The 18,551-nt window shown below is 39.6% G+C and overlaps 1 protein-coding gene across 10 annotated transcripts in view; it reads left to right on the top strand.

The window, feature by feature from the left end:
* The window catches only part of FRY (FRY microtubule binding protein), a gene marked incomplete at its 5' end in the record, with an annotated part of 677,381 nt that overhangs the window by 229,632 nt on the left and 429,198 nt on the right, over positions 1 to 18,551 (top strand). For 2 of the 10 annotated variants that reach the window (XM_080662180.1, XM_080662179.1), the window contains one exon: positions 9,075 to 9,836. The exons of the other annotated variants lie outside the window; for them this stretch is intronic. In XM_080662180.1, the coding sequence (XP_080518306.1) occupies positions 9,767 to 9,836 (70 nt within the window). Of the gene's footprint in view, positions 1 to 9,074; positions 9,837 to 18,551 lie in introns of those variants that run through there. 10 annotated transcript variants of the gene reach the window in all.

Here is an 18,551-nt window from a genome sequence, read left to right as displayed (position 1 = left end):
CAATATATGCTCTCTTTAAAGGCACTCAAATGAGGATCAAAAGCACACACTGGACAAAACTTCAGGTTTAATGGGCAGAAACTGGGTGCTTAGTTGCTCATTCACTCTTCACAGGTAAAACCAGATGTCACTAAAACATTATTTTCTAAGTAGCATTTACATGTTTATGATAGTTTTCTCTTGAAATATATGTAAGAGGGGCATTCTCAACAAATTGCTGTTTATAATAGGATTGAAAACTTTATAAAGTCAACAGAGAGAATCTCTGGATGCCTGAGAAAATATATCATAGCATGTTTGTTCACTGTGCTGTTTTTAAATGTCTCCAACTTGGAGAGGAGGGAGAAGATGGTGGCCGTTCTTCCAGGGCCAGGCTGGAAATACAGCTGAATTGGGGAACATTCACCAGGAATTACCAACTGAGGTCCAGCTGAGGAAGAAACATATATCAAGGAAGGAACAGAAAACACCTGGAGACTGAAGGACTGACCCAGCTTCCACAGGCAGCAAGCCGAGTAAAGAGGGATCTCGCGCCCGTGGGAGGATTATTTCCCTGAGAGGATGGAGGCCTGGAACCCAGGCTGGTCTCCATAGCCTTGAGCACCAGAGCCAAAACCAGCAGGGCTTCTGGACACTGGGGAGTCTGGAGTCGGTCAGGAGTTAAAGCCATAGTTGTTACTTCTTTAAACCCAGAGCACAGGATTTTCATTTGCAGCTTCTCACCTGAGGCTTCAGTGGAGGAAGGTGGTGAGGACTTAAGGTGACTGAGGAGAGGCTGGGTAGGAGGCATTGGGGGAAGACGTGGAAAAGAGGTGACTTGGAGACCTGCTTTCAGTCGCATTCCACCAAACTGAAACGGCCATTTTTCTTAAGAGGTACTGGCCCCTTCCAGAAGCCACAGCCCAGGAAACGGAGAAAACCCTGCCCTATGTGATACAGCCCACCATACCCTCGGGAACCTGCCTGCCACACCCTGCATCTTGACCTTTGCAGAGGAAACAGCAGCAGAGACCAAGCCTAGGGGTTTGAACAGTCTCAGGGAGCATCAGTCACTGGCTTGGGGGAGGGGCTGATGATCCCCGTAACCCAGAAGCCTGACTGGTGCTTCCCCGGCACGGGAGAGCTGCTAGAAATTTCAGGTTTCCAACTGATCCCACTGGACTGCTTAAGAAGATCTCCAGTTGAGGGCAGGGACATATTCTGGGTCACTCTCAGAGGAGTAGCTCCGAGACAAGGAAACACACCCATCACTTTCCTTGAAATCTGAACAGTGAGACCCAGAGGTCTAGACTCCAGACTCCACCTAAAGCTCTTTCAGAAACAGACTTTTGAGTGATTATGATTGATAGCTGGCTGGCAGGCAAAAGCAGATAGAGGTGGAGCCCAGGGAACTTAGGGAAGTTTGCTGACAAATCGTCCTTAGAGAGCAGCTTGACCTCCTGCGCATAGCCAAGCCCTGTGGAAACGGACACAAACTGTGGATGGCTTGAAGCTTCAAGCAGGTTGCTGAGAGCCAAAGAAGGACAGTTCCTGACAGTTGTTAGCACCTAAACACCTGCCTGGAAGTCCAGAATTGGCAGACAAAACAGTCAGCCACAGTCATCAGAAGAGCAGGACCCAAAGGGAGCTCCCAGAAGGCACCAAACTCTGAGATGAAGGCCACTTTACTTTTTTTAAAATTTATCTTCCTTATCTTTCTTCTTTAAAGATTTATTATTTTCATCTATCCTTTCTCTACCATAGATCTAATTTTCCCTACTTTTCCCTTCCCTTCTTTCTCCTGCTTTCTTTTCATTTTTCCTTTCATTTTTTGTCTACCTGCTTTCTTGTTTTCCTTTTCAAAATAATTTTCTTCCTCTTTTCTTTTGTATGATTTTCCTTCCCCTATTCTTTATGCATATGTCCTTTCTTACATCTCTGCCCTTTCATATTCCTTTTTTCTTTCTCCTTGTATTTTCCTTTCTGTTCTCTTTTCTTCTTTCTCTTCTTTTGTGGTTGCTTTTGTTGTTATTGTGGGGGTCTTGTTTATGGGTTTTTTTTTCCTCTTGTTTTGTTTTCTTTTGTTTTGTTCTGCCAGAACCTTCACAACAGCTTGCATGGGAGTGAGCCTCAGGCAATCTGAGAGGAGATTCCTCCCATGAATGGGAAAACATAATTCAGGACCCAATTATGGGACAGCACAAGTAGCTCACACAAGGGTCATTCCTGGAGCACCCAGCTCAGGGGACCTAAGAGACTACACCTTTGGGTCCCACAAAACCCTTAACACATAAGGCCACTCCATGAAAACTGGGAGGCATAGCAATTTGCTCTAATACATAGAAATAAATACTAAGGGATAGCAACAATGGGGAGAAAGAGAAACAACCCCCAAATGAAAGAAAAGGAGGAAACTCCAGAAAGAGAGCTAAATGAAATGGTGGCAAACAATTTTTTCAAATATAGAGTTCAAAGTAATGGTTATAAGGATGCTCAAGGAACTTAATGAGAATTTCAAGAAAATTAGTGGGAACTATAAAAGCATAAACCAAGAAATAGAAACCATAAATAAGACAAAAAAGGCTAAAGAAGTGCATTACCACTAAACCAGCATTGCAGGAAATGTTAAAGGGAGGGCTTTAAGGAGAAGAAATTAAGAGAGAGGAACATATGTATAAAAAATGGCAGTAAATAAGTACCTATCAATTATAAACTTAAATGTAAATGGATTAAATGCTCTAATTAAAATTCATAGCATAACTGAATGGATAAAAATAAAATGACTCATATATATGCTGTCTACAACAGACCCACCTCAGAACAAAAGATTCACACAGACTGTAAATGAAGGGATGGGAAAACAATTTCCATGCAAATGGAAATGAAAAAATAAAAGCGGGGATAGTAATACTTATATCTCACAAAATAAACTTCAAAGCAAAGGCCATAAAAAACAGACAAAGATGGCCACTACATAATATTAAAGGGATGAATACAATAAGAAAATATAGCCTTGATAAACATATATGCACCCAATATAGGAGCACCTAAATATATATTTAAAAAAAAAAAATCCTGAGAGAACCTTAAGGGTGAGATCTACAGCAATACAGTCATAGTAGAGGACCTTAACATCACACTAACATCACTGGATAAATCTTCCAGATAAAAAATCCACAAGGAAACAGAGACCTTAAATGACACATTAGAACAGATGGATTTAATTGACATTTACAGAACATTTCCCATAGCTGCAGAATATCCATTCTTTTCACGTACACATGGGACATTCTCAAAGGTATTCCACATGTTAGGATACAAAATAAGTCTCTACAAGTTCAAGAAGATTTAAATCATATCAAACAACATTTCAGATCACAATGGCATGAAATTAGAAATTAACTCCAGTAAAAACACTCAATAACAATCAAACAAATGGAGACTTAATAGCATGTTATTACACAATGAATGGGTTACCAATGAAATCAAGGAAGAAACAAAAAACTGTCTGGAAACAAACAAAAATGAACACACAACAACCCACAGCAAAAGCAGTCCTGAGAGGGAAGTTTGTAGCATTATATCCTTATCTCAAGATAAGAAAAAGCTCTAATAAACTATCTACCACTACAAATAAAAATCTTAGAACAAGAACAAGAATAAAAGCCTTGAGTAAGTAGAAGGAAGGAAATAATAAAGATCAGAGCAGAACAAATGACATAGAGACTGAAAAAACACTAAAAGAGATCAATGAGCCCTAACCGGTTTGGCTCGGTGGATAGAGCATCGGCCTGCAGACTCAACGGTCCCAGGTTCGATTCCGGTCAAGGGCATGTACCATGGTTGCGGGCACATACCCAGTAGGTAGTGTGCAGGAGGCAGCTGATCGATGTTTCTCTCTCATCAATGTTTCTAACTCTCTATCCCTCTCCTTTCTTCTCTGTAAAAAATCAATAAAATATATTAAAAAAATAAAATAAAAGAGAGATCAATGAAACAAAGACCTGGTTCTATAAAAAGATAAACAAGATTGATGACTCTTTAGCCAGACTCATCAAGAAACAAAGAGAGAGGACACAAATAAATAAAATCTAAAACAAAAGAGGTGAAGTAACAGCTGACACCACAAAAATGCAGAGGATTGTAAGAAAACAAAATGAACAACTATATGCTAATAAGCTTGACCACCTGAACAAAATGAACAAAATCCTAGAAAAATAAAATTTTCCAAAATGCAGTTAGGAAGAATTAGAAAACCTGAATAGGCTAATAACAACTGATGAAATTTAAGCAGTATTTTAAAAACTCAGCAAACATGTGGTTCTGAAGCCTTCACGGGGGAGTTCTACCAAACATTCAGAAAAGAACTAAAGCCTCTCCTCCTCAAACTATTCCAGAAAATCCAAGAGGAAGGAACACTTCCAAGCTCTTTTTATGAGGCCAGTATTTTCCTAGTTTCAAAACCAGATAAAGACACTACAAAGAAAGAGACTTACAGGCCAATATCCCTGATGAACATAGATGGTAAAATCCTCAACATAATATTAGGAAATCAGATCCAGCAATATATTTAAAAGGTTATACACCAAGATCAAGTGGGATTTATTCCAGGGATGCAAAGCTGGTACAACATTCAAAAATCAATAAATGTGATGCATCACATAAACAAATTAAAAGACAAAAATCACATGATCATAACAATAGATGCAGAAAAAGCATGTGGCAAAATCCAACAACCATTTTTGACAAAAGCTCTTAGGAAAGTAAGAATAGAGTATATAACAAGCCTACAACCAACATCATACTCAATGGACAAAACTAAAACCATTCTCCCAAGAACAGGAATAAGACAGGGATGTCCACTTTCACCACTCTTATTCAACATAGTACTGGAATTCCTAGGCACAGCGATAAGAGAAGAAAAAATTTAAGACATCCAAATTGGTAAGTAGGAAGAAAAACTGTCATTATTTGCAGATGACATGATATTGTAGGTAGAAAACTTTAAGGACTCCACCAAAAAACTACTAGATTTAACAAATGAATTTGGCAATGTAGCAGGATACAAAATTAACACCCAGAAATTGATGGCATTTTTATACACCAATAATGATCTCTCAGAAAGGGAAACTAAAAACAAAAACAAAAATTCACTTGTCATTGCAACAAAAATATTAAGATTCTTAGGAATAAACTTAACCAAGGAGGTAAAAGACCTGTACTCAAAAAAAATTACAGGTTGATGAAAAAAAAAAATAGAGAAAGATATAAACAAGTGGAAGAATATACTATGTTCATGGATTGGTAGAATTAACATCATAAAAATCTAAAGCAATCTATAGATTCAATACAACCCCCATTAAAATACCAATGGCATGTTTCACAGATCTAGAACAAACACTCCAAAAATTTATATGGAATCAAAAAAGACCCCAAATACCTGCAGCCATCTTAGAAAGAAGAACAAAATTGGAGGGATCACAATAATAGATATCAAGTTAAATTACAAAGTCACTGTACTCAAATCACCCTGGTACTGGCACAGTGGAATAGAACAGAGAACCCAGAAATTGACCCAGGCCATTATGCTCAATTAATATTTGGCAAAGGAGGTAAGAGCATACAATGGAGTCAAAACAATCTCTTCAGTAAATGGTGTTGGGAAAATTGGACAGGTACATGCAAGAAAATGAAACTAGACCACCAAATTGCATCATACACAAGAATAAACTCAAAATGGATAAAAGACTTAAATGTAAGTCATGATACCATAAAAATCCTAGAAGAAACCATTGACAGCAAAATCTCATACATCTCTCATAACAATATGTTTACAGATACATTTCCTAGGGCAAAGGAAAGTAAGGAGAAAATAAACATATGGGACTACATCAAAATAAAAAGCTTCTGCACAGCAAAAGAAACCAAAAACAAAATGAAAATATGTATGAGAGAACATATTTGCCAATGATACATCTGATAAGAGATTAATTTCCAAAATATATAAAGTATTCATACAACTCAACAAAAGGAAGACAATCCAATTAAAAAATGCACAGAAGACCTGAATAGAGGCTTCTCCAATGAGGACATAAAAACGGCCAAGAGATATATGAAAAAATGCTCAAAGTCACTAATCATCAGAGAAATGCAAATTAAAATGACATGGAGGTACCATTTCACACCTGCCACAATGGTTTTCTCAGTAAATCAACCAACAACCAGTACTGGCAAAGATGTGGAGAAAAAGGAACCCTAATACACTGCTAGTGGGAATGCAGACTGGTATAGCCATTATGGAAAACATTATGGAGTTTCTCAAAAAATTAAAAGTGGAATTGCCATTTAACTCAGTGACCCCATTTCTAGGAATATATCCTAGGAAACCTGAAACACCAATCAGAAAGAATGTATGCACTCCTGTGTTCATAGCAGCACAATTTACAATACCTAAGTTCTGGAAACAGCCCAATTGTCCATCAGTAGATGAATGGGTTAAAAAGCTGTGGTACATTTACAAATGGAATACTATGCAGCTGTAAAAATGAAAGATCTCTTACCCTTTGAGACAGCATGGAGGGACCTGGAGGGTATTATGCTAAGTATTAATCCAGTCTGAGAAAAACAAGTATCACATATCTCACTTATATGTGTAATCTATGAACAAAATAAACTGACAACAAGATAGATCCAGAGACATTGAAGCATGTCTGATGTATTTCAGAGGGAAGGGTGTGAGGGGTGGACTGGAAGAGATTAATCAAAAAACTTATATGCATATATGCATAACTGATGGACACAACAATAGTACAGTGAAGGCAGGCCTGGGGTGGGGGTAGAAGAGGGGTGGAGAGGGTCATTTGGTGAAAAAAGTGGGGCATCTGCAATACTTTCAATAATAAAGATAAATTTAAATAAATAAATAAATGTCTCCAACTTGGTATCCCCAAATAGTTGCCTTTGAAGTTTAAAACTCATATACCTTCTAAGTCACATAAATGGTACAAACATGTATTTAACTTAAATTTTAAAGTTCTATTCTGAGTCCCTAAGGTTTCTTAATAAAAATCAATATAGCTAACATTTCATTGTTTACTTTATGCAAGACTATGCTAGGCACTCTTCATTCGTAATGTCATTGAATCTTTCCTACAACCTAGTGAGGTGGGTACCACTATTCACATTTTGCAGATGAGGAAATTAAAGCTTAGTGAGGTTAACAGCTTGCCATGGAATTCATAGCTAGTACAGGCTGGTGCCAGGTAGAACCAGGGACATTTCCTGTTAGTCTCTCTACTCATGCAGCTCCCTGGTCATCCACTGCCTCCTACAGTGGTAGGCATGGGCATTAGTTGTTTTCAGATGTAATAACTATTTCAAGGTAAAACCTTTGGGCCCGATTTCACCTGGAATCCACACATTCAAATTACAGTAAACCCCCAATTTTGCGGACTTTGCTTTAACAGACTTCCGATTTAACAGACAAAACCTGTGGTCCATATGTCATATGTAAAAATTAATACCCTGTTAATTTAAAAATGCTTGTAACCAAGATTTGCTTATAAGTAAATTAACAGGTTATTTTTTTGTTATTAATTCACCGTTATTTTTAACAAATTTTAGCAAAATAGACCATACGTTGGAAAAAATTCTGTAGTAATTTTGCCAAAATAAATATTACATATCTACAGCTATAGTCTACATATTTAATTCCAATAGTCACTTTTCGTAAACAATGTTGTGCGAATGATTAGCACATGATCACATCGCATTGCAAGGGGTAATTGGTTCTGTTGCGTGGCTGAACTTTCTGCAGCAGTTTTAACACTTGTCCCCCCCTCCCCACATGGTCCCATGTGCACGAAGCCACATCCTAGCTATGTGCATTTGTTTACTCACGGTAACATGTGAATGCACCCATTAACTAGACCTATTCAATATAAATTTAAAATTACAGGGATACATATAGAAAACTTTTCTGTGAAATAAGACTTTTCATACATACTTAATTTTAATTACACAAACGTGTCTACATAAGTAAAAACAGGTAAACTAATTTGTCAAATTTTTAATATATGCATTCAGAAAACCTACTTTATTACATAACAGACTTCCGGCTTTAACTTGCCAGAATTAGTCCATTATATTGAGGTTTTACTGTACAGGTGATAATACAAAATTAGCTCGTCAAATCTCATAGGCATGTAAATGAAAAAGAACTCAATCTGATGAGAGATTTTATGAGAATAAAGCACTGTGAGTCGAGTTGGAAATCCTATGGGGGGAGGGGAGGGGGCTTGCCTTTTGTGTACATGTATGTAGTTTGAAAAGCTCATTAAATTGATAGTATCTTAGGGCATTCCACAACATAGTTTTAAAAATTGAATTTTAAAATTTCTTAGTCTTACAAAAACTATATTGTTCTCTTTCCCTTTTATTTCTCAAATGAACTGTTAGTCTAGGAAGTCCTATTTGTATAATGATTTAAGGGGGGGTGCACAACAATTTTTATGTTAAATAATTATCAATATGGTTTATTAAGGATTCTATGGTTTATGAGATGGTTGGCCAAATTCCACATACTCAAATGTAGCCTGTCATAATTAAAATACTCTTGTTTAATGCCCTGGTCAAGCTAAATGATAATGAGGAACAAAGCTAACCAAAATTGGGATACCTGATATCAGATTTCATGAAGTAAAAAGCCTTTGTGCAGCAAGGAACCTAATGCTTTCGCTTCTTATCCTTTTAGTACAAATAAACTAAGCTTTATTGGGCTCAGTCTAATTAAAAATGAAAGGTTTGAGAAACAGATCCACTGTGGAGCCTCACATTCCATAAATAAGCACACTGAGCAGTTGGTACTGGTCCCTTAAGCAGCCCACATAGGTGCTGGTATGCCCCTCAAAATGACAGCATTTCTGAGAGAGAGACACAACAAAGTACAGATTCCACTGTGCTGGTGCAAGAAGAGGGAGAAAAATACCCGGCAACTGTCTTGTTGTCATCCAGCTTTCCTACTGCAAGGAGGCTGAAGGTTGGGGCTTTTAAGAAACGTCACTACAACTAGATCCAGGGGTGCAGCCTGGCTCACTGCAGCACAATGCAGCTGCCTGTGCATGGGGACAGACACAAGGCAAAGCAGCCGCCAGCGCCGCTGCTGCCGGCACACAGAGCTGTTCACTGGGAGCATTTCTGAACTGAGGATCTGTAGACGCTTGGAAATTCCTCCTACAGCTGAGTCAGGGGCCCAGTGAGTTGGGGCTCAGGTCGAGGCTGTAGACAGGAAGCGGTGCTCCCAGCCCAGCTCTCACCCTACCGCGCCTGGGGAGAGCTGGGAACTAGGCTGTTCACAGGGTCAGGGAGGCCAGCCCAAGACCCTCCTCCCTGGGGAAAACAATCACGAGGGTGCCGGTCCTCCTTGGACCATACCTGGCTAGAGCAAAGCCTGTGAACAGCCTGCAGCAGGCGCTTCTGGTTATGGCAGCTCAGAAATGAAAGCAGCAGCCACGCCTCTGAAAGCTGCAAGGAGAGCTGTGCCCAGCAAATAAGAAAAATAAGAACTAGTTCTGGACTCAGAGGAGGAGGAGCGCGGAGCATCTCTCTCCTGTTCCTTGGTGTCCTTTACATGAGGACTCCCTGCCCTCTGGGTGGTAAATCTGCAGAACCTTCCTCTGTGCTCTGATCCCCTGCTGACATCACTAACCTGTGACAGAAACATCCCCACCGGTACCTGCTCCTCCTGCGGCTCCCAGCCCAGCCTGGAGCCTCTTTGTATGCCGCGGACATGGCCAGCCAGCAGGACTCTGGCTTCTTTGAGATCAGCATCAAATATTTACTAAAATCCTGGAGTAATAGTGAGTAACAGAAAATAACCTTTGCTTGTTTGTTTGTTTGTTGGCTGGATGTTGTATAAGGTTGGAGAAATAAAATCTCAACTGGATGCATATGCTTGTGAGCCGAGGAAGTTTTTTTGCTTTCTCTGCTATGAAAATCAAAATGTCAGTGACTGAAACAGCTCTCCTTAGATGCAGAGGCTGCAGTGGAATTACAGCGGGTTTTGTTTGATTATATTTTCAAGTGCGATGGCCCTTCCAATCTGGCAGAGCTCACGATAGGGCATTCAGGCTGCATTTCCTGCCTTGTTGGGCGTTTGGTATTTATTTGATTTGTTCAGGCTTTAGCTCAATACTCTGTGAACTGTGGTTTAGCCAGAGGGGTGTATCAGGGTTTCAGAGTACTTCTTAATTGTTTTATTAGGGTATTGTCTAAAGACAAAAAGTACTTAATAGTCCAAAACCTGAGATTCATCTTTTTTGTACACAGAGGCATTTGCACCCTTATTTGATCTGTCCCTTGTCTGTGTGGATGATACTCAGGACGGTATTTAATATTTGAATTTTTAACCTTGATGTTTGCTCTAGTCCAAATAATGTACTTTTCTGAAATATAAATAGGCAAGGTTCTGAATATCAGGATATCAGAATATTCTGGCTTCCGAAGTGCCATCTCTGACCTACTTAAAGATTTGAGCAATAAAGTATTTCAAAAAGATAACCTCCATGGGTTCATGGATCTGGAATCAAATGAAAATGAGGCCTTCAGGGTGTCAGTGATGCCTTGTGTTTTTGGAACAGTTTAAAAACAAAGTCTTCCCTGTTTCACCAATAGGCTTTGTACTTGCTCTGGGTAACATTGTCAGGTATTATAGATCATTAATTGTTTGGATTTTTAAAAAAATTTCCAATAAATATTTTGATGTTATATTAGGTGCATACTAATTAATCTACCTGTATGCAAAGACTTGGCAATTAGTTATCTCCACACAAATGACCTGTGGCCAAGATTATTCTGTAAACAAAGCGTGGGCAGGAGAACCTGAGCCATAATTGCTTTGAGAAAACTGCCAAAATCTCCTCAGCTGTAAGGTACACAAAGATGTACATCTCTCTGTGATATTTTCAGAAACCATTTTTTTAATGGTTGTTTTGCACCATTATATATACTGTGGGGCTTGTAGGAAGCTGCTTTCTATAAGTGGGAAGCCACTTAGGAGCAATACTGTCACCCAAATAGCATTCCTTTATCTGTCACAGCCATAATTCATTTGTTGTGTGTGTAATCCTTCCTACTTCAGGAAAAATCTTCTTTTGTTTCTCCACCCTTTAATTAATGAAAATAATTTGACATACAGGGTTCTTTATGGAACAGTTTTCCAAACACTGGAAAGGCCTCCTGTGCATCTGACAACAGCCAGTGGTTTTCAATCATTTTGGGTTCTCTGAGGCCAGATGTTTTTCTTTCATCAATTTTTGTCATTGCTTTATGAGAGAGAAAATTGTGCTCTGACAAAATATTGAGGCCAGTGGGATTTCTATTAGAATCATTCTCCCCTTGTTTTTAAATTACTCTGGACAGAGTATATTCCCTCAACCATTCCTAAGCTCTCCCCACTCCCTCCACACTCACATCAGAAAATGGTTCAAAATTACTGTTCATTTATATTTGGGGAGTATCTAGGATACAATTTTGAATTCTTTCAATTCATTCAGCAGCTATTTATTCAACACCTACTATGTGCCAGACTATGGGGCTACAAAGATGAATAAGACAGGTCCCTGCCCTTGATCTTAATGTCTTCACTGGAACTTGGTGTTCTCTAGCATTCCTTTGGGGCTCAGAATGTTTTCAGTCCTGTCTTGAAAGAGAAAGAGTAAATATACTTTATGCTTAGTCTTCTTTAAACTTGTTGCAACACTAACCTGCTTGTAATCTAGTATAGCTCCCTGTTTTACATATTTTCAGTAGCAAAGAGAGGAAGGAATTTGTCTGTATGGAAGACAAAGTAGAAAACAGAAGGGCTTTAAGCTACTCAGGGTAACCTGGCTGGGAGGATGTACAGAGGAAAAGCCACTCCTTGGTCCAGAATCACAAGTTTGAGGGGAGAAACTGTGAGAAGAACCAGGCCCCTAATTATATAGCAGTGGTTATTTATAAAAGCACAACAATTAAAAAGCAATAAAACTCTATAACTATGGCTGGCTGCTTTGCTAGGTGGTAGTAAGAGAGAAGATAATCCCATGAACTTTTCCAAGATTTCCATTTGTTTTTATTTTTGTTAACCCTCCTCCAAGAAAAGGTACATTGTGAGAAAAATGTAATTTTATATACTGAAGAATTAACAAGTCAATTAAGACACTCATTGCCTGGTGAGAAGTATTAGGTTTTCCCCCTATTCATGTTGATACCCTCTTCTTCCTAGGCCCACTCTGTCAAGCTGCCCTTTCTGTGTAATGGCTTTGGGAAGTAAAATGGCATTGCTGTTTGAGAATAAAATGTCCTTTGCAGCGCTCACTGCAGAGGCTTTCCTTATCCCCTTGGACACCTGTTCTATTGCTCCTTCCTCATTCTTGTCCAGGCTTTCCCCAGCTTTTCAGTGATTCTACCAGCTACTGCCCTGTGGTAGTCAATTTAATCTGGGACACTCCAATGTTGACAAAGAGCACTCTGGAGAGGCTTCTACCAGCATTTCAAGGACTACATCACAGCTTCTCCTGCCCCTGAGTGTCTGTGACCATCATTCAGGACCTTCTCTGAACTCTTCGTCCATCCACTCATGTTGTTTTTCTGCTCCTGCCATGTTTAATCTGCTTAACCGCCTCTGAATTTCACTACCTTGCTCCTCTGAATTTCACTACCTTGCTCTCCAGTCTATGCCCACACACACATTGGCCCCAAGCTGGCACACCCTTACCTGGAACACGCAAGTCACAGGACCAAATGGGCTTAGATCTCTAGCCTGCACTTTGTGGTCTGGGACAGTTATCTACTCTGCCTCGATGTTCTCAGCTATATAATGGAGGCAAAAATAATGAGTAGCTCATAGGAGTAAATGAGATATTAAGATGTAAAGCACTCAGCACAATTTCTAGCACATTGATATTTTTACATATATTGAGCGTTTACAACAGACTCCAGTGCTTCCCTCTTCTCTAAACTCACTTAAAATCAGACTTAGGCCATATTTCTTCTTAGCATTGACATCCTCAGGAATCATTCTGTGTGTTGTCAACACCACTGAAGAAGGGAACTGCATGAATATAGATGAAATTAGTTGCTTGCTTTGGACCACTTTTCTTTCTAGATTTACCTTTTAACTTTACTCCCTTTTCCACCTCAGCTATTATTGAAATATTCCTACCTCCCCTAAGTACATACTTTCCAGCAGCATAGGGTGGCCTGGGCATTTTCTCAGTATAGAAAGTCATCTTGGGTTCTAAGGTTTGCTATAAAAAAAAAGAAAAAAAAAAAAAAGCTTAGAGCAGATAGTTCCAAACTATTTTCTGGAAAGGAGGGGTTGTTTTGTGTTGATGGATAAAGCTGGTGTGTAGGCTCTCCCGCTGATCTGAAAACTCTGAGTGGCTGTCCTGATGTTTGCATCCACCCCCCCCACCATGTGCAGTGAACACAGGCCCAATGACAAAAATACAGTCAGAATCCATTCAAGGCCTTAATTTTTCCTTCCTATAACATTTAGTTCCCCCATGGAAGGAAACTTTTTGAATGCCTATTAACTCTTTCAAGTAATGAGTTAATTAATTTCATTGACAAACTCCCCTTCGTTTGTTTTGGAAGGAGCTGGTATGTATAGAATGTCTAATGTTGCTATAGAAAAACATAAAACAATTTTCAGAATCGAATGCAGCATTTTTCAGGTAGTGAGTTAGATTGTGGTGATAAGGATACTGTTCAGTCCAACATAGAAATGCCAGTTGGTATAGGGTTAGCTCTGGGGACAAAAAATTATGTACAAGTCAGGATTGAAAACACCTCCAACTGGCTGCAGAGCAGTGCTTATGGTCCTGATTTATGTCAGCCATGTACCCAAGCACCAGGAGAAAGACTCCAGAAAAATCTCGAAATGTTCATTTTAGCCTCTTTATAGAATTGGTTTAAATAAATAGAAAAGTATAAAGAGGTTTAACCAAGTTGCCTAAATCCAGCAGAGCAGTACTTACCTCACTCAGATTTTTCAACAGGAGAAGGTACCCAACACTGGTCCAGGAACTCCAAGAGCATTACTCTAGTATTTCTGCAGCTGAGATCCCTTCTACTAAAGCTGTTCATTGAGACACAAAATTCCAAATAAGTATCCACTCTAAGTAGACAGGGTTTATCCCTGGGTTTATGATGGAGACAGTCTAGAGGTATGGTTGGTTGGTTGTTTAAACATATGAACAACCCTGGAATAAAATACTGCCACATTGGCTGTGGGTCCATTCTGTGTCAAATGTTATACCTGGTAATTTATATGTAGAACATCATTATTTGTACAAACTGAGACACTTTTTAGAGTGTAAGTTAATAATAATGCTGGGACACTAGGCATAAACTGGGATAGCCCTGGGCAGAGGAGGCCATATGACTCCTCTGTTTATCACCTTCACTCTTTCCAATAATCCTGCAATTTATATGTATCATCCACATTTTACAGATAAAAAAAAGAAAAATGAGAGTTGAGAAAGTGATTTTCTCAGAGCCAGGATGCTAATAAGTGCCATGAACCCCAGTACCCAATGCAGTTGATAATCTTATTTTTAAAATCACCCATACAATGATCAAAGGATGGAGAACACTTTTTGGAACTTAGTGCTTTATAGGTACTTTCATTCTTGATGTCTGATGCTCTGCTCATTCTTAGCCTCCTCCCTCTCTGGGCACCCCTGAGGGACTCTCTTTCTCTCATCTCTGTCTCTCAACTAACATCTCTCTCTCTCTCTCTCTCTCTCTCTCTCTCTCTCTCTCTCCCTCTCTCTTTCTGTATGTCTGTATGTGTGTGTTATGGAGACCACCACCACCCCTTAGCACAGACCTGTTTGAAAGAACTAAGTATTGACAAGTCTTCACCATCATTATGACAAATACACCAGTTCTGCACACTATGGTCATTTGATGTTACACACATACACAAGGATATTATGGTAAAAAGGTATGTTGCTTCAGTTAGGAGTATTTTATGTTGATTTCTTCCATTTTTAAGATCTATGTAAGTTCATAATTTAAATGGCTCCAGTAAATAAAAGTGTATTAATGATCTTTACTTCTTTTAAAATTCTCATTTCCTTCTTCCTGAGGTTTCTCTGATATGTTTTTGTTTGTTCGTTTGTTTTTTGTTTTGTTGTTTTTTTTTTTTTTTTTTTTTTTTTTTTTTTTTTTTTTAGAAAACAGTAGCAAACCTCCAATTCTCTTCAACTGTGAGAACAGAGAATATTTTCAGTGATAATGGAAATCTATCTATAATTATGGTGTCACATTTTACTTGATAGCTTTGGTCTCCACCAACATAAAATTCTCCCCACATTGGCCACACAAAATGATTCAATTTCAATTTATTTTCCTACTTTTGCACCAACAAGAATTGAAGAATGAGAGAGACAAAGAACAGTAGGCAAGGAGGAGAAATGACCTAACAATGTAACAATCTGGGAATAGCCCGGGGGATTTGAAAAAAAGTGGCCAGTATTTAGCTGTATCAACTGATACAACATGCAGATATTCTCTTTATTTAAAAGACATCTGTTCCAAAACATTTTAATACCCATGACTTACTAGGTCATTTTGGGGGTAGTGTTCAAGGAGTAGAATGGGTTACATAGGTCCTGACCATCGTATTAGCAATTTCTATATTTTTGAGCTTATTGATATTCAGAATGCACAAGTGGATTTGGTTAATGAGAAATGACATTTGACTCTTGGGGCTGTTCTGTTGATTGACAGCCCCATTTAAAGCTTGCAAGTTCTTGGCTAGGACTACACCTCAAATTTATTTGGTGCCTTATAGTTTATTCAGTGCCTTCAAACAGATTACCCCATTTGATGAATGAGATGCATTGATTATGAATAAACCAGCTTCTTCTTAAATGTTCCTGGTTTGGGATGATAAGGCTTAATTCTCCCAAAGTTTAGCTTCTGTGTTCAAATAAACAAATAATCATAGTCCACTGTCTTTACTCTGAATAAGACTTTTCTATGCATTGTATATCTTGGCATTTATCACTTAAGATATACAGTGATGAGCCCATCCAAAAAACATATGTATTAAGTTTTCCTACATGGTACCCTAACATTTGTACCCTAGCATTCCTTTAGTCCTTAGTCTCTTTTTTAAACCCTTACATATTTCAGATTTTCTGCCATGTGAGTCACCCACTATGTGTGTGTGTTCTGGAGACAACCACCCCTTAGCACAGATCTGTTTGAAAGAACTAAGTATTGACAAGTCTTCACCATCATTATGACAAATACAGTGTAGAGGGCTTAGCAGCTAGGCACCCAGTCTTGGAAAACTGATTGGCATTTGTGGAAAAGATAGTGCACAACTTTATCTCACTTTTTTCCTTACTAACTTTTCTCATTCGACAGATCCCATTAATCAGACTCGTGTAAATATTGCTCCATTGTAGAAATGAAGGCTGCATGAAGAAGAAAATGCTGTCTCATTGAGCTGAGAAGTTGTATCTCCCAGGCTTGAAGGGGCGGTGATGGGAATAGCCTTTTCCATAAGATCACTTTTGCTTACTTTCCAATGCTGGATTATACTGAAAACTTACTATCTTAGTGCCAACTTTTCTTGGTTATTGCTCCCTCTAAAATGCCTTGGTACCCAACAGTGTTAGATAAGCAAGGCAAACCCTAGTCAGTATGTCTTTCTTGAGCATCTACTATACTCTAATTAGACTCACTGCTTCGGGAGCACTCTAGCTGAATATGAGACCCGGCTCCTCCAGTCAAGGATTTCAGAGCTTCCCTTTCTTCCTTGTTAGAGCCAGGATTCAGGAATATTAATGTGGAATTTCTCAGACTTAACCCCAGGGAGAGGGACCAGTGGTATTTCAGAGACAGAGTGTGGCCTAGAGAATTTTATTTTAGATGTGTTTGATAGATTCTGATGATTTTGGCTTTATGGAGTTGTACTTTCACTGTATCAGAAAGCTACTGGAAGCCTGGTGTTTACAGGCCAAGTCCTGTAAGAACGAATGTTTTAGAATATTCCACCTAGCAGGATGGCTGACAGAGAAGAGGAAATGTAAATTACTTACCCTGACATACTTGACCAGATGTCAGGATTTGGGACAGCAAGCATTTCAGACAGGTATTCTTTACATCAGAAAGATGGGAACAAGAGTTGCCATGTTCATTGGAATTTTAACTTGGGACTAATTTATAGTTGGTTATCCTTAATTTTAAATGGTCTCCTCATTCTTAAGAATATTTATGGGATTAAAGGGAAGAGGGTGTGTGTGTGTGTGTGTGTGTGTGTGTGTGTGTGTGTGTTCATATCTATATACTAGTATATAAAAGCCTAAGTGACTGGACGACTGGCCAGTAGCTATGATGCGCACTGACCACCAGGGGGCAGACGCTCAATGCAGGAGCTGCCCCCTGGTAGTCAGTGTGCTCTCACAGCAGGAGCGCCGCTCAGCTGACAGGTGCCAGACGCCAGGCTCATGGCTGGCAAGCGCTGCTGTGGCAGCGTGAGTCTCTCTTGTGGACACTCCCCCTGTATGCCTAAGCAGTGGCAGCAGCAGGTGCATTGGGGCAGGGATGAGCAGGAGTGGCATGGCGCCCAGCCCAGACTCGGGCTCCTCCTTAGCCACCTGCCACTTGGTGCACTACTTTGTGCTGTGCGGAATCAACGCGAACAGCGGGCTGGAGCCCAATGAGCTGGCGGGTAAGGCTGGGCTGCAGTGGCTCAGAAGTCCATGGATCCCTGCTGGCCAAGCCGAGGGACCCCATGGGTGCACAAATCCATGCACCAGGCCTCTAGTCTATATATATAAAAGCCTAAGCGACCGTCTGACCATTCGACTATCCGACAGGTAGCTATGACATTCAATGACCACCCAGGCACAGACGCTCTGACCAGTAGCTATGACTCATACTGACCACCAAGGGGCAGACACTCAACGCAGGAGCTGCCGAGCTGCGGTAACTTGGCAGCTGCAGTTCTTGGGTGATGCACCCGGAACCAGAAAGGAGGGAGCCCGATTCTGGGGTGCATCACCTGAGAACTGCCCTCTTGCAATCCGGGACCCCTCGGGGGATGTTGGAGAGCTAGTTTCAGCCCAGTCCTCGCAGGCCAGATCGAGGGACCACACTGGGCCTCTAGTGTTTCTATAAGTTAACTTTTATCATATAATCCACCTATATTCTTACAAACTCTTTTCTTCTTTTCCACTAGACATACAAACACAAGCATTTAAATCTTAGTCACTCAAAACTCCAGATGCTAGGCAGTGAAAGTTTATATTCTGCCAGCATATCAGACTCTAAAATGAGTCTGATTTTGGTTTAATTCCTTCCTACTGTTTAGTCATTTGATGAGCTGCAGATGGAAATTTAAGCCAAAGCTATAACATTTCATCTAATACTTTTTATTCTGCTGTAAGAATTTGTTGTCATGTCAACTAAAGGAAGTTGAAATCTTTTTCGAAAAGGCATTCAAATCTACATTAAGTGCCTTTATCAACTCTAATTTGATATACAGCTCTGACTGCCTCTGCTGTTTTAAT

Source organism: Plecotus auritus, assembly GCF_963455305.1.
Source record: "Plecotus auritus genome assembly, chromosome: 3".
Taxonomy (NCBI): Eukaryota; Metazoa; Chordata; class Mammalia; order Chiroptera; family Vespertilionidae; genus Plecotus; species Plecotus auritus.
The sequence above is the reverse complement of the archived record's forward strand: the minus strand, read 5'-3'. Positions and strand labels throughout refer to the sequence as shown.